A 16,616-nucleotide genomic window follows, 5' to 3' on the forward strand; every position below is an offset into this window, starting at 1 on the left:
AGATGCAAATAAGAGCGAAAAAGCTTATAGACTCACCAAAGGTCGAGGTGAACGTGGGGCACGAAGCCGTATACAATAAAAGTAGCGAAAGGACTTATCCGTCCCGTCCACACGTTACGCCAGCAATGAAATGACAAAAATTTGAAAAGAAGGAGCGTGTCCAAGTCACGCCATCGATAACGTTTAGCATAGATAGTTGTGTCAATAAGATAATGGATTGTTATGATATCTGGTCTAAGTACCAATGACAACGCCAGAACTCGACACGTCACCGAGTTCAGTTAGCCAGTGAGAAGCGTTCATGGGCATAGTTTACAATTTATTTAAAACGGCTATATATGCATGGTGTAAAATTCGGTGTCATCCTGCAAATTAATACTATTTCTCTGTAATTTTATATGAGTCATTTCAGGAGACTAATCTTCTGGATAAAATCTTTCTTTATCAAGGATTTCCACGTTCTCCCAATCAAATTCGTGATCCAAATTTAATCTGTGTTCCGTGATGACAGATTGTGTCGTGGTATTTCTGTGAATGTGGTTACAATGCTCTGAAATTCGCGTTTTTAATTGCCTCTTCGTCTGGCCTACATATGAAGCGTCACAATTTTTGCAGGATATTTTATAAACCACATTTTTATTAGATTGAGTTGGGAGAACGTCTTTTTGTACCTTGATAAATTTGTTAAGTTTATTTAAGCTGAAGAAAGAGTTAAGTTTATTTAAGCTTGTTAATGCTAAGGATGGCTCAAAAATGAGCCAAAATGTTTATTTTCAATGTACTCCAAGAAGACGAATAAACTGATTCCACGCACGAAGAACCGCGTTCGACCCTAATAGCCCCTTTTTCTCTATTATTGTAATTCCCGAGGGTCATTCTATGATTTTAATTAAATATATATTGTGTGTAAATCGTGTGCGATGAAGATGATGATAACGTGTTTGTTCGTAATTTTTGTATTCTTTGTGATTAGATGTTTTGTGTACAAAGTTAAAGATAATAAACAAGAGGAAAAGTAGAAGACGGAGAAAAAAAGAAATGAAGAACGAAAAAGAGAAAGAGGAGAGAGAGAGAGAGAGAGAGAGAGAGAGAGAGAGAGAGAGAAGAGAGGGAGGTAAGCCTTAAAATAATAATTAAACACATTGTGCATAACTCGTCTACGATAAAGATGATGATAGCGTGTTCGTTCGTAATTTTGTTATTCTTCGTGATTAAATATTGCAAAGTTAAAGATGAACAAAAGAAGAAAAGAAGGAGACAGAGAAAGAAAGAGAGAAAAAGAGAAAAAGAGAAAGAGAGGCAAGTAAGCTTAAAATAATAATTAAACTTATATTGTGCGTTACTCGTCTATGATGAAGATGATGTGATGGCGTGTTTGTTTGTAATTCCTTAATTCTTTGCGATTAGATATTGCAAAGTTAAAGATGAACAAGAGAAAAAGAAGAAGACAGAAAAGGAAAGAGAGAAAAAGAGAAAAAAGGAAGAGAGAGAAAGAGAGGCAGGTAAGCCTTAAAATAATAATTAAACTTATATTGTGCGTAACTCGTCTACGATGAAGATAGTGATAACGTGTGTGTTCGTAATTTCTTCGTTCTTCATGATTGGGATATGACCAAGTTAAAGATGACAACTAAGAGAAAAAGAAGAAGAGTCGAGAGAGACAGAAAGAAAGAAAAAGAAAGAAACATAGAGAACAAGAGAGAACAAGAGAGAGAGAGAGAGAGAGAGAGAGAGAGAGAGAGAGAGAGAGAGAGAGGGGCGAGGCCGTGGGGAGTTAAGAATTTACTTTCGTAATCAAAGAGATAATAGGCATGTTAAAAATTTTGTATATAAAAATTGTACATATTTTTTTTCGAGGTTTTTAAATAATTATTAAAAGTGTATTTATATCGTTGCAAAAAACATGAAATTAATTTAAATAAAGATTTTTCTGTACAAAGTCATTTGAAAGTCATGTTGTTATGTATATACCGTTAAATTTTTCTTAATGCGTTATTATTAAAGAGCAATAGCGTTGCAAATGTTGTTTTGTGTAATGATATAGAAAAAAAGCTAAATGACGCGCGCGTAGCGCGCGCTTGTAGTGTTCTAGTAATCTATAAAAAATTCATTGTCCTAAGATGTAAGAAATTATACTTTTAAAAAATAAGTACATAATATAAATATACATTGGCCTAAGATGTATGAAATAATTCTGTTACAAGACAAATGAACAAAAGTAATTATTATTATTATATGCTCTAGAAAGATATAAAGAAGTGCTCTAGAAACCACACGCAGTGCTTACTGCTTACTGCACATGAAATTTAAAATAAAGAGAGAAAAAATTAAAATCAATTTAATCTTTTAAATATTCCGCTACAATATTGAATTTTTTAACTTGTATGTATTATATTGATCTATTGTCTATAAAAATTGAATATGTATAAGTAATAAAAAGAAATGTGAATATGAGCGATTTAAATTTATTATTCCAAATTACATGTAAAATAATTGAAAGATTATTATTATCACAATTGAATAAGCACATTTAGAATTAAAATTGCAAATAATTGTTACATGAATGTCTGATGATAAAAACCTTTGTCGCTCAATTTCCTTTAGCTGTTGATTGTTTTATTATTACATTTATTTTATAACCCTTGTTATTTTGATAAATTGTTGAATGTATACTTACTTATGTTTACTCTTTAAATGTCGTTTTAAAAGGTTGAAATCTTTTACATAAAATATTATTATATCACATTTATTACATTTTGCTTTATATTCTGATAAGTCCAAATAATATTCCCGTAGCTTATCAGGTAGTGTGTAGCACAGATGTTTGAGATGTTACGCTGGTTTTTGAAGCGTTTCGGCGTTTATGCTACAATGATACACACCCACGTACACGCATATGGAATATTGCTTCATGTATGAATGTATGTGTTAAAAATTGCGCTGAATATATGTCTGTGAAGTTGGCATATCATTTTCTAGCAGATCAAAAATAAAAGGGAGTTCTTGTCGCATGCAGTCGAGTTCTATAGTTCCTGATACTTTTTAGTAATAGTTCTGGTGATTTTGCCAAAAAAAAGTCCATTGAAAAAATTATCTGCTAGTTTTTCGAAATCTCGGAGTTCCGGTTTATTTAAAATATTTTTCGAACAGTTCTGAGCATACTGAAGCATTTTCTAAAGAGTTCCCGACACTAGCAATGTTGTATAATTGTTTAAAAAATTAATACCGCTCAAAAACCGAGTACTTAGAGAGAAAAGAGTGATATGCTGTACGAAATGTAACAGTTCCGGTTTATTTAAAATATTTTTCAAATAGTTCTGAGCGTACTAAAGCATTTTCTACAGAGTTCCCGACACTAGCAATGTTGTATAATTTTTTTATAAATTAATACCTCCTGAAAGCCGAGTATTTAGAGAGAATAGGGTGATATGCTGTACGAAATGTCGCAGTTCCGGTTTATCTAAAATATTTTTTGAATAGTTCTGAGCGTACTGAAGCATTTTCTACAGAGTTCCCGACACTAGCAATGTTGTATAATTTTTTTATAAATTAATACCGCCCGAAAGCCGAGTATTTAGAGAGAATAGGGTGATATGCTGTACGAAATGTCGCAGTTCCGGTTTATCTAAAATATTTTTCGAATAGTTCTGAACATACTAAAGCATTTTCTAAAGAGTTCCCGACACTGGCAATGTTGTATGATTGTTTAAACAATTTAGGCCAGTCATATTAGAGTAATTTAGGGGGTTAACCTTCCAATTACTCTTTTCAGGTTGCAACCACCATGAATCGCTTTGATTTAAGGTGCTGTAAGTGGGATTAATTTTGCTTCGCATAATTAATGCGCATTAAAAAGTTATTAACAATATTATCAACAAAAAACGCAATATTTTTTATTTTTTCTCAAATATCTCGAAAACTAAGCAAGATAGGGTAACTAACTACACGTACTTTTTTTGTAGAGCGTAAAATTATCTACAATAATGATCTGAACAACATTTATCGTCAAGTCAGTCGTTTAGCTTGCACGCGCCGTCAAAGTCCGAGACTCGGATCTCGAAAACCCTCGATTTCATCGTTTTTTTGATGTTGCGTCGGTGATTTTTTTCAGTCATTTAAAATGGAATTAAAAATTCCCAAAAAATCACACATCATCTGAGAACTACAAAGAATACTTTTCAGGGTATAACCGATTTTTTAGAACCTTTTTCTTTAGTTTGTAGCTATGTAAGCAAAAAATTTTTTTTTTTTAGACTACTCTTAGTTTTAAAATCACCGACGCAACATCAAAAAAACGATGAAATCGAGGGTTTTCGGGATCCGAGTCTCGGACTTTGACGGCGCGTGCAAGCTAAACGACTGACTTGACGATAAATGTTGTTCAGATCATTATTGTAGATAATTTTACGCTCTACAAAAAAGGTACGTATAGTTAGTTACCCTATCTTGCTTAGTTTTCGAGATATTTAAGAAAAAATAAAAAAAATCGCGTTTTTTGTTGATAATATTGTTAATTACTTTTTAATGCGCATTAATTATGCGAAGCAAAATTAATCCCACTTACAGCACCTTAAATCAAAGCGATTCATGGTGGTTGCAACCTGAAAAGAGTAATTGGAAGGTTCGATGTCTAATATGACTGGCCTAATGCGAGCGAGCAGATGTCGAGTTTGAGTCACGTGATCTTCGAGCAAACCGAGCACTAAACTTAATGCCGAATGATTCAGAGCTGTTTAGAGCTGATTCCTATTCAATTCGATTTCTGCTAAAATAAAACTTGTACATTTTTCACGTGAGTTTCATGAGTTTTATATTTAATTATAATTAGATTTTGGCCATACCGTTTTTTCACTCACTTAATTCATTTTAGGGTTGTGATTGATTGAGGTTATATGACTATATGGAAGATCACGGCATGTATTTTATTTTAAGTTTTGCTCGAGATATTTTTTTCCTTGATAGCGATGATGAAAACGAAACTTTAAATATTCCAAAAGTTTCTCAGTATGCAGAAGAAACTGTACCTCGCTTTTCTGATGAAACTTTCAAAATGCATTTCCGAATAACGCCGAATACTTTTGAAGCATTATTAATAAAATGTGTAGCATCCAAAACGATAATATTATTCATGTTGGAAATAAACCACTTCCAATGGATAAACAATTAACGATTACACTTTGGTGTTTGTCAAACATTGAATCTTTCCGGTAAGTTATACTCGTAAACTGCCATAAGAGTGATAAAAAAAATTTATTATCTTATATACATGTAATTGAGAGCAAAAAACATATATTTTGTTATTTTTTAGATCAGTGGCCGATCGTTTTGGCATTAGCAAAAGCACTTGCTGAGATGTACTGTATAGAACTTATAAAATTCTATTAAAGGTTAATTTAAGATATAAAATTATATCATGGCCAAATAGGGAACGTGCCTTGAAAATAATGAGAGAATTCCAACAAATTAATGGATTTCCTAGTAGGTAAATTTTAAATTTTTTATTATACATAATTCTCTAAATTTTCATTCTTAATCTTGTTTCAGGAATTATCGGAGCTATCGATGAAACACATATTCGCATATTAAAACCGAAAAAGCATCCAAATTCTTACTGCAATAGAAAAAATTATCATTCTGTTCTATTACAAGGTGTATGTGATAGTAAAAAAATGTTCCTAGATGTTTATACAGGAGAGCCAGGATCCATTTATGACATGCGATTGTTCAGAAAATCCGATTTATGTGAAAGGATAAAGAACTTATCAATTGATTTTTATGAAGATAGCCATATAATAGAAGATCTAGCCTATAAGTTATCTACATGTCTTCTGGTTGGCTTTAAAAATATTGATAGATTAAGTAATAGACAAAAAATTTAATTACAAGCTATCACAGTGTCGTGTAGTAATAGAGAATGCATTCGGTTTACTTAAAGGTCGATTCAGACGATTAAAATACCTAGAAACGGTTAGATTAGATTTAATTTCTTTATTAATTATTTCTGCATGTATTTTGCATAATATATGTATTTTAAATCAAGATTTACCTGAAGAATTTGTAGATGAGATAGAATGGAGGGACATAAAAGCACAGGATAATTTTATTGTAAACGTTAATGAAGAACAAGAAAATAATGTAGCTCTGTTGAAACGAATCGAAATTATGAACATTCTTCCGATATAAAATTATGTAGTATATAAGGTTAGTTAAACATTAATTAAGTATTTTAGTTATAAGCAAAATTGCAAAGGTTAGTTATAAACAAAAGTACAAATGTAAATGTAATATAAAATGATTGTTAAATCTTGAAAACTGAAAATACAAGGAACATACGAGATAAAGTATATAAGTCGAGATACGACTTACATAGTATGGAAATGATATATTAAATTAATTATTAAATGATATATTAAACTAAAGAATGTGTGAGCGTTCAATTGTGATTATTAATTGATTAGTTTTATGTATACATTAAATGTAAGAACGGAATGTAACTAAATTTGCAAGTTGTATATGATAAAAAAACTACACATACATTAAATATTAATATATTTTATTATAAACTCAGTAGTACAAATGTAATACTAATTAATGAAAATATAATAACTACTCAATCATTAATTTTTTTGTTAAAAACAACTTATTTTGTCTTATTAGAAATCTTAGCACCTTTTCCTCTTAATGACTAGATATTCTTAAATCTTAGTATTTAATAAAACAAGAAATAACACGTATATGCCTTAAGCTTCTTATTGAAAATTACATGTTAATCTAACAAGTTTGTGCCTCTTTTTGCATATAAGTAGTTAAGTTTTAACTTTTAACATAAATAAATAAATAAAAGTATGGTTAGACTTGACTTAATCACAGAATACCTCAATAAAATAACGTTTATACTAATGTTACTAATCTATTACTATATTAAAGTTTAAGAGACTAATAGTACTTTACTTACAATTACTTATTGCAGCTATATCACATTTAACTATGTTAGATATTATACTGTTTTTCACAAAAAATACTTTGTATTAACATGTATTTGACTTTAAATAAGTTATAAAAGAAATTAAACAATTAATTAATTTTTAATTTTACTTCCTTTACAGGTAAACCCACAGATGAATCACCTCCAATAATTGATAATATTTTTAAATCAGAATCTTTAAGCTGAATTGGTTCCCCGATATTGCCAGTAAGTTTTTTTTGTGCTTTACCCTTTGCTGCCCGCGTTCTAGCTTGGTTTCTTTGATCACACCAAAGCTATAACATGGAATATATAAGTAATAACGCGTACATCTTCGCTCTGAGCCCGACGAATTCCGTCATGATCGCACCATTGTTTTTATCTTTCATTAAGCACGGCACCTTCTTGTTTGCAAGCGGTACCACAATTAGTAGTACCACATTCTAATCTAATACAGGACAGTAAAGGTGAAGTCCCATGGAGCTAGCATATAGCGTACTGGCGTATGGCGTATTAAGCTTGGCTAATTCACAGGCTTTAAGCTCGTTTTCGTTACGCCAGCACAAACATCGGCTGTCCCATGGAGCGTATTTAAGCAGCGTAATAATTAATAAGCCAATCACAGTGTTGCTTTACAAAGCTTATTTTCAAAATGGATGCTCAAGGGGTCTTGTGATTGGCTTATTGATCATTACGTCGGCGTAAATACGCCCCATGGGATAAAATTTATGTCTGTGAAGTTGGCATCCCTGCTAAAAAATATCGCGGGAGAATACGTATGACAACATATATGTGATCCTGCATGTAATCTCATATGAATGCTCTGATGAATTCGTGCACAGTTTCGTGTATGCGATCTCACATGACATTTCGTACCAAAATCTCATTTTAACTCCACATGATATCTTTTACGAGACCTCATATATATATGACCCTCATATGAGATCTCATATGTGATCTCATTAACTATTTTATATTAAAAAAAATTTATTTTAATTACAATTAATAAAAACATTGCCAAGTGTAATTATATTAAATTAGAGAATACTTAAATTTTAAAAAAGTTAATATTTTATTCAAGGTAAAACAGAAATTACAATTTATATTTAAATTCTTATGTAATACATTTTACATATTTGCGCGCGTATGTATATATGTATATCTCTCTCTGTATATTCCCGTATACAATTACAATCTACAAGTTCATCACAGTGTTTTCGTCACAAAACGATAGTGACGCGCCTATATTTTTTTCTTAATTCTAGTTAATTTCTTAATCCTAATAAATCTCTAAATTATTAACTTTACAATAGAATTCAAATCATCGGAGTACCCTGATGTTTAATATAAAAAAAATAGTCATGGTCATGTCCAGATTCCAATAAAAAATAAAAAAATGTAAATCTTACAAAACACTCTACTTGAAATATCGCCTACTCAATTATTAACTTTTAATACTAGAATATATTTGGATATGAATAATTATATATCTTTGGTGATGAATTGTACTACTGACGCGCATTTAAATATATTAATAAGTTGGAATGAATACATAATATTAAATATTTTTAACTTTTTCATAGTTCAGTTTGCGTAGATCTCGAATTTTGTAACCGATGTGCTTGTTCATATTTTGTAGAATTTTCTTCTTTTTGGAAGCATTTCCATACATCTCATTGAGATAGTCTTTGAATATTCCTATATAAAAGAAAAACAGTGTTAATAACGTCAATAAGTAGTATATATTTTACAACATGATACATCCAGTAATTACTCTAAAAACTATTAAAAGAAAAAAAATAAATTAATTTAAAATAAATTAATTTATCTTTTTTTTAAATATGATTTAATATTAAAAAATGAATTATTTAAAATAAATTAAAAATAAATAATATAAAAAATATTTTTTAATATTTATTTGACTAGAAATATGTATTTAATCTGGTCTTTAAATGGTCAATAATTAGTTTCTTGTTTCAATTATAAACAATTATAGCATACGTACGACGTAAAAGTTTATATTTCGTCGGCGTGAAACGTTTTCTAGGAGATCTATTTTCTATCGCAGTAGTTATCCTTGATTTTTTGAAGCACCGATTTACTAAATTTTCTTTCGTCCAGAAAATTTCCAATAATTCTCTCAGGAATTTCCAATGACCACGATGCCTCATGTATTCCCAGAATGCTAATTGAATTGTTCGTCCATAGCCGATATATATCTGAAAATTTAATACAATAATTCATAAAAAAAATTTTTTGTACTGAGTTTTTAAAGACCAGATTAAATACATATTTCTAGTCAAGTAAATATCAAAAAATATTTTCTATATTATTTATTTTTAAATTAATTTATTTTTTTCTTTTAATACTTTAAGGATAATTACTCAATGTACAATACTGTAAAATATATACTACTTATTGACGTTAATACTTATATGAAAAAAGTTGAAATAACTATACCTCATCGCCTTCGATGTCATATAATTCTCTTCCCTCATTATCTACTGATTCTCTTGTTTCGGGTTGAAGTCTATTGTTATACACATCCGCATATTCTTCATCAGAGTCACTTGGTTCATCTAAAGAAATAATATTACTAAATAGATAGTTTTCAGATAAAGCAATAAAATGAAAATGAACTAAGTGTTGTAAATTGTCAAGAATGAAAAAAAATTCAACGTTAAATAATAATAATGAGAAAATATGAGAAAAATGTTTTGCAACAATTATACTTTAAAACCAACAAACACTACTTACATTTACTTATATTTTGTTATATCATTTTAAATTTACGTGTTATTAAAGCGCGCATTTAATACTAATAAAAACATATAAATTAGTATTTAAAATTAAAAATTAATTTTAGAATATAAATTATACCTCTATTTTTTAGGCGATACAGTGTTTTTCTTCTTATGCTGGTTGTGCGCTTTGGAGTGTTACCATTAACATTCTCTGTCCTCTCTGTACAGAAATATTATTTTAGTTTTTTATTACAATTACGAATCAATATATTTGTTATTGACATAATTACTTGGTCTATTTGGTGATGCTCTTAATGATGACTGATTTTGGTTGCCGCGAGTTTCATTTCTGTCTTCAGGCGGTTGAAGATCTTCTGGTGTGCCTGCTAATTGAGATGACTGCCGAGTGCAACCACTCTCTGTACAAAAATATTATTTTAGTTTTTTATTACAATTACGAATCAATATATTTGCTATTGACATAATTACTTGGTCTATTTGGTGATGCTCTTAATGACCGATTTTGGTTGCCGCGAGTTTCATTTCTGTCTTCAGGCGGTTGAAGTTCTTCTGGTGTGCCTGTTAATTGAGATGATTGCCGAGTGCAAGCTACCTCATTTTTGTCAGGATCTTCCTGTTTGCTGCCAGGAGATGAATATATTTTTCTCGACTGCCGCAACTTTTCTTTTGTAATCTGTAAAAAATTTTTACAAAATATGTATAATTATTATACAAAATACAAAGTATAATAATGATGGTAATAAAGCTTGATCAAATTACTGGTGACATGTCTACTTCTGAATCGGTGTCCGACGTACTATGCGTACTGTACGATGTATTGGGCTCGGATGAGGATAGATTGGAGAGATCCGTATCTTCGTTATTGTTATTTTTTGTACATAAGTATTTTCTGTTTTTGAGAAACTTCTTCAATTCATTTTGCCCATTTTTCATTTTTCCCAATTTTTGCAGTTTTCTTCGTGATCTGTAATATATTACGTATGAGAATGCAAAATATGTAATATTTTTAATACCTCAAATTTGTACTATAAACTTTTACCTTGGTTTTTCGTTTTGGTGTTCCATCCCTTTCTATTTGCTTCATTTGCAACTGTTGCAATGCATCACTGCGACGCTTTTTTGAAAATTTGAAGCGTCTTTCTTTATTTAATAAATCTTCTTTACCTTGAAAAAGTTTATGTTTACTACTAATTATTCCAAATATATTGTTATTAATTTCCTTAATTTGTTAAAATATATCAAAAATATCTTTTTTAAATGTTCAAATTTTACGTTGTATAATTACTTAACATATTCTATTAATAATAAATAAATGCGAATACTTACTTCCAACACATAAGACTTCACCTGGTGACAAGAAGGAATTATGTTCATCGTCATTATTGTGCCGCTTTATGTAATAGGGTTGGTTGGTACAGTTTTCATGATCAAAATCTTTAATGTCACTAATAGGCACAATTAATACCTTTCTCCTTTCATCGGAATAAAAACGTACCGCAGCATGGAGTGTTTCCATTGTATTTGAAGACATAATCTGTTAATGAAAAATGTTAGCATTTTTTTTTTAATTTCTATAGCACACAATATGCAAAAACCCTATAGGTTAGGTTATATACTTACGGATTTAATGTATTTTCTGAATTTTCGTTCCGAACTATCGGCGCGCGATCGGCGCGAAGTTGTCGCCGCGGGCGGTGCACTCGCGCCAAAATTCGAGGTCGCCAGGTGTCCCGGGGAACTCGGGACACACACACGCACAGGAGGGGGCGGAGGGGACGCGCGAATCACGACGCGGCCTATCTCTTCGCCGGCTTCCCTCGCGAGGACGATTCTCCGCTCCTCGTGGAATATCTGTCGCGCCGCGAGCCCGCGGACCGTCGTTCGAAATTGAGGATCGCGGGGGGCAGCGGGCGGGCGTCGGCGACGACAACGACGACGACGTTGGTGCGCGCCAACGGCGTGACGGGCGGCCCCGGGTACACTCCCGACACGGCCGACGATGACCCAAATGAGACACTACACACTCGCGGAGACGACGGCGATGACCGTGGAGACGTCGCGCGTTGCGTGCGCCGCCGTTCACCACCGTTCGCTTACGCAATTAAGGCCAGAACACGCAAGAGTGTGAGAACTGATGCGCGTGACTGCGCGAGAATACGCCCGCACTGAGCAACCGGCACTGACCAGCACCAGCCGGGATGCGCCGCCGGCAAGGCTGCGCAGCCGCAAGGGCTTAAGCTGGCCACACACACTTTTTCGTAACAGTTAACAGTAGGATTTCGACCAATTGCGTCGCTCGATTTGGGAACGTACGGCCGTACGTTCCCGAATCAAGCAACGCAATTGGTCGAAATCCTACTGTTACTGTTACGAAAAAGTGTGTGTCCGGGGCCATAGCCACGCACACTAATGCCACGTGGCACGTACGGCCGTACGTTCCCAAATCGAGCAACGCAATTGGTCGAAATCCTACTGTTAACTGTTACGAAAAAGTGTGTGTGGCCAGCTTAAGCCCTTGCGGCTGCGCAGCCTTGCCGGCGGCGCATCCCGGCTGGTGCTGGTCAGTGCCGGTTGCTCAGTGCGGGCGTATTCTCGCGCAGTCACGCGCATCAGTCCTCACACTCTTGCGTGTTCTGGCCTTAATTGCGTAAGCGAACGGTGGTGAACGGCGGCGCACGCAACGCGCGACGTCTCCACGGTCATCGCCGTCGTCTCCGCGAGTGTGTAGTGTCTCATTTGGGTCATCGTCGGCCGTGTCGGGAGTGTACCCGGGGCCGCCCGTCACGCCGTTGGCGCGCACCAACGTCGTCGTCGTTGTCGTCGCCGACGCCCGCCCGCTGCCCCCCGCGATCCTCAATTTCGAACGACGGTCCGCGGGCTCGCGGCGCGACAGATATTCCACGAGGAGCGGAGAATCGTCCTCGCGAGGGAAGCCGGCGAAGAGATAGGCCGCGTCGTGATTCGCGCGTCCCCTCCGCCCCCTCCTGTGCGTGTGTGTGTCCCGAGTTCCCCGGGACACCTGGCGACCTCGAATTTTGGCGCGAGTGCACCGCCCGCGGCGACAACTTCGCGCCGATCGCGCGCCGATAGTTCGGAACGAAAATTCAGAAAATACATTAAATCCGTAAGTATATAACCTAACCTATAGGGTTTTTGCATATTGTGTGCTATAGAAATTTAAAAAAAAATGCTAACATTTTTCATTAACAGATTGTGTCTTCAAATACAATTGAAACGCTCCATGCTGCGGTACGTTTCTATTCTGATGAAAGGAGAAAAGTATTAATTGTGCCTATTAGTGACATTGAACATTTTGATTGTGAAAACTGTACCAACCAACCATATAATACATAAACACAGTAATGACGATGAACATAATTCCCCCTTATCACCAGGTGAAGTCTTATGTGTTGGAAGTAAGTATTCGCATTTATTTACTATTGATAAAATATGTTAAGTAATTATACAACTTAAAATTTGAACATTTCAGAAAGATATTTTTGATATACTTTAACAAAGCAAAAAAATTACTAACAATGTATTTTGATTAATTAGTAGTAAACATTTACTTTTTTAAGGTAAAGAAGATTTATTAAATAAAGAAGGACGCTACAAATTTTTGAAAATTCGTCGCAGTGATGCATTGCAACAGTTGCAAATGAAGCAAATAGAAATGGAACACCAAAACGAAAAACCAAGGTAAAAGTGTATAGTGCAAATTGGATGTATTAAAAATATTACATATGTTGTATTCTCACACGTAATATTTTACAGATTACAAAGAAATCGCACAATGGCAAAAAGATTTCCACGAAGTTATAAATATTATTTGCGGTCGTGCAGAGTTGAAGATGTAAGTCCCAGAATCATGAGAAGATTGAATTTTAAACCTAAAGTACGGCCAAATAGACTTGTAAGTATCTTATATTTTAAAGAATTTTTATTTCAAATAATTTATGCATGCAGTTTATGCAATATTTGGACTATACATTGTAAGACAAGTCACTTTTAATCATTTTTTTTAAATATAAACTTACAATAAATATTTGATAATGAAAATTAATATAGGTTAGATAAATAATAATAATGTGATTGGATCTGTAAGTGTGTTTATGTATACACTATTCTTATATTTTTTAGACTTGTAAAGATAGTATCGAGGACGTTCAATACGTTGCTGAAAATATGGATATGGGTAACATTAACAAATCACATGAAGATACTGTTAAGGCCGTCACACACAAAATGCATAACGTCGCATAAGCATAGCATAAGACCGCTGGACCAATGAGCATCTTACGTAAATTAATATGGCGACATTATGCTGGATGCTCATTGGTCCAGCGGTCTTGTGCTATGCTTATGCTACGCTATGCATTTTGTGTATTATAGCCTTTACAATGCAAGAGGCTATTATGGAAAACATGAATGAAATAGCGGATACTTCAATCGACGTTAATGAAGCGCAAAATGTTTGCACGGAAAGAGGTGCTGGAACAATAGAAGCTGAAGCATTCAAAATTTGCGAAAAATTAATAACAGAGGATACAAATAATATACAGCAGGACGCAATTGATTTCGATGACGTGTTAAACATAGAAAATATAAAGGGGAATGATATAAACGTCGCCAGCGATCCTGAGAACAAGGTAATATTGCAGTTCCAAATAGTCGCCGATAAATACTCATAAAGTGTTTACTATCCTTCAGTTTTGTATTTTATTAAACTGATAATTGTTAGATTTATTTATTTTATGTTCATTTTGGACATATTAATTTTGCTTAATGCTACTAATACTTTTTGATAATATATACCAAGATAATAATGTTTTAAAATATTTATATAAGGATTAAGTACCGATGGTACTTAATTTAATATATATTACATTCATTTGTGCATGTTATTTTACATTATAATTTGTGAAATAATTTATTAACTTTTCCATTAAATATTGCAGATGATTTATACAGGAGATCAAGTTTCAGAATGGGATTCGGATTTATTGGTTATATTTAATGATTTAACAGACGACAAAAATGACCATCAACATGATATATGTCGAACACGCACTTTACAAGAGTTTATGTCACATGAAGAATTTCTGAGTGATATTGAAATACCTGTAAACAAATCACGAGGTGAAATATTTTTAATGATTATCGAATACAGTTTAAAATATAAATTATCATTAAATGAAATTATAAGTATGCTGCAACAGATCAATCTTATCTTTTCAAGATTAATATTACCCGATGCACGATGGATAGTCGATAATATTTTAAATCCGAAAGATAAAATAGAATTTCATGGAATTTGTCCCAACTGCTGTAAATATATTGGCAAAATAAATGATGTAGATTCTTGCGTAATTTGTGATGTATGTTCCGAAACCATTAATTTAGAAAATCCATCGTCATCAAATATTTTTGTAATGATTGATCCTACGGAAAATATTAAAATTCTATTGGAAGAAAACGCTGAATATTATGACAACGTTATTAAATTAAGGACATTCAATGGAAAAATAAGAAACATTTTTGATGGAAATATGTACAAGTCATTTATAAAAAAATTACCTGAAAGTGATAAACATAATTACGTCACAACCATATTTAATACCGACGGGGCACCGAGATTTGAGAGTTCGAATTACTCGATTTGGCCCATATATTTACAGCTAAATGAAATACCTATTCAAACAAAATTGAATAGGATAATCACCTGTGGTATATGGTTCGGACGAAATAAACCCGAAATGACCGCTTTTTTACATCCATTTACAGAAATGATGACTAAATTAGCAAATCAAGGCATAACATGTAGAATAAACAATGAAGAACGTTTGATTAAAGTATACTCTCTAATTTGTTGTGTGGATTCAGTTGCAAGGGCTCCCATGCAAGGAGTTACATTATTCAATGGGAAGTACGGTTGCAACTGGTGCTTACACCCAGGCGAGTGGTACGAAGGAAGTAATAGGTATCCTATTCTTGAACATACTGTAGAAGAGAGAAATATGAAGAATATGATAAAATTTATGATGGAAATTGCTGATAAAGAATGTGCCGATGTATATGGATTAAAGTCTATTTCTCCTCTCATAAACTTACCTTATTTTGATGTTTGTAAAGGATTCGTGCCAGATTATATGCACTGCTGTCTTGCTGGTGTTGGAAAGCAGATAACAAATAAATTTTTAGAATTGTTGCCAACATCAAAAATAGAAGAACTAAATAAAATTTTACTAAATGTAAAGGTTCCTCACCAACTAGGCCGATTAAGTAGATCCTTTGCCGATATCAGTGACTGGAAAGCTAAAGAGTGGGAGAACTTTATTTTATATTACAGTTTGCCTTTATTCCGATACGCTTTACCGCAACGCTTTGTGAAGTACTGGAGTTTATTTGTTGAAAGCTTGTACACGCTTTTGAAATGTGACATAAGTCTTGATGAACTTAATAAAGCAGATGAAGACTTACACAAGTTCGTATTTTTAACACAAGAATTATTTTCAAAGAAAGCTATGACGTTCAATATACATCAGCTTATTCACATTTCTGAAAGCGTATTAAATTGGGGGCCACTTTGGTCTCATTCAACTTTTCCATTCGAATCCGCGAATAAGGATATACTACAAGCTATCCATTGTGCAAAAGGTGTAAATCTACAGATTGTTCGCTATGTCCATATGCAACAAACTTTACACACTTTGCGTCATCGCATATATCCACATGCATCTCCGTTAGTGATAAATTATTGTGAACAGCTAACAGTGAAAAGAATTAAGAAAAGTTGTAAAGTATCATCCATAACTTACCTGGGAGGTGGAAAATTTATAGATGAAAATATTGCACAAAATTTTGGAATGTCTGCAAAATGTACATTA

The 16,616-nt window shown here is 33.1% G+C and overlaps 2 protein-coding genes and 1 long non-coding RNA gene across 5 annotated transcripts; 2 read left to right on the forward strand and 1 right to left on the reverse strand.

Moving 5' to 3' along the window:
- Positions 1 to 4,271: 4,271 nt before the first annotated feature.
- On the forward strand, positions 4,272 to 6,581 carry LOC139785142 (uncharacterized). Of its 2 annotated transcripts, XR_011721837.1 has the most exons (5): positions 4,272 to 4,422; positions 4,567 to 4,792; positions 4,871 to 5,207; positions 5,309 to 5,478; positions 5,545 to 6,581. It is a non-coding gene; the product is annotated as an uncharacterized lncRNA (long non-coding RNA). The 2 variants fall into 2 exon arrangements; XR_011721836.1 differs by lacking the exon at positions 4,272 to 4,422 and having other exon boundaries at positions 4,504 to 4,792; positions 5,545 to 6,579.
- Positions 6,582 to 8,012: 1,431 nt separating this feature from the next.
- LOC139785139 (uncharacterized) lies at positions 8,013 to 16,556 on the reverse strand. 2 transcript variants are annotated; one of them, XM_071724282.1, is made up of 10 exons: positions 11,350 to 11,857; positions 11,056 to 11,263; positions 10,769 to 10,893; positions 10,489 to 10,693; positions 10,198 to 10,402; positions 9,999 to 10,127; positions 9,845 to 9,928; positions 9,425 to 9,543; positions 8,970 to 9,183; positions 8,013 to 8,662 (listed from the first exon to the last, which is right to left on the reverse strand). In XM_071724282.1, the coding sequence occupies exons 3-10, from the start codon at positions 10,792 to 10,794 to the stop codon at positions 8,523 to 8,525; spliced, it is 1,122 nt and encodes a 373-aa protein (XP_071580383.1). In that variant the 5' UTR covers positions 10,795 to 10,893; positions 11,056 to 11,263; positions 11,350 to 11,857; the 3' UTR covers positions 8,013 to 8,522. The 2 variants fall into 2 exon arrangements, with proteins under 2 accessions (XP_071580383.1, XP_071580384.1); XM_071724283.1 differs by lacking the exons at positions 10,489 to 10,693; positions 10,769 to 10,893; positions 11,056 to 11,263; positions 11,350 to 11,857 and adding an exon at positions 15,841 to 16,556.
- LOC139785140 (uncharacterized) lies at positions 12,301 to 15,099 on the forward strand. The gene is made up of 8 exons (XM_071724284.1): positions 12,301 to 12,853; positions 12,940 to 13,145; positions 13,308 to 13,428; positions 13,504 to 13,642; positions 13,870 to 13,924; positions 14,122 to 14,378; positions 14,688 to 14,868; positions 14,969 to 15,099. Exons 3-8 carry the CDS (start codon positions 13,388 to 13,390, stop codon positions 14,971 to 14,973), a joined length of 678 nt encoding a protein of 225 aa, XP_071580385.1. The 5' UTR covers positions 12,301 to 12,853; positions 12,940 to 13,145; positions 13,308 to 13,387; the 3' UTR covers positions 14,974 to 15,099.
- Positions 16,557 to 16,616: the final 60 nt, after the last annotated feature.

Source organism: Temnothorax nylanderi, unplaced genomic scaffold (assembly GCF_030848795.1).
Source record: "Temnothorax nylanderi isolate EJ_2023f unplaced genomic scaffold, tnyl_v1.0 TNYL_tig0743_pilon, whole genome shotgun sequence".
NCBI lineage: Eukaryota > Metazoa > Arthropoda > Insecta > Hymenoptera > Formicidae > Temnothorax > Temnothorax nylanderi.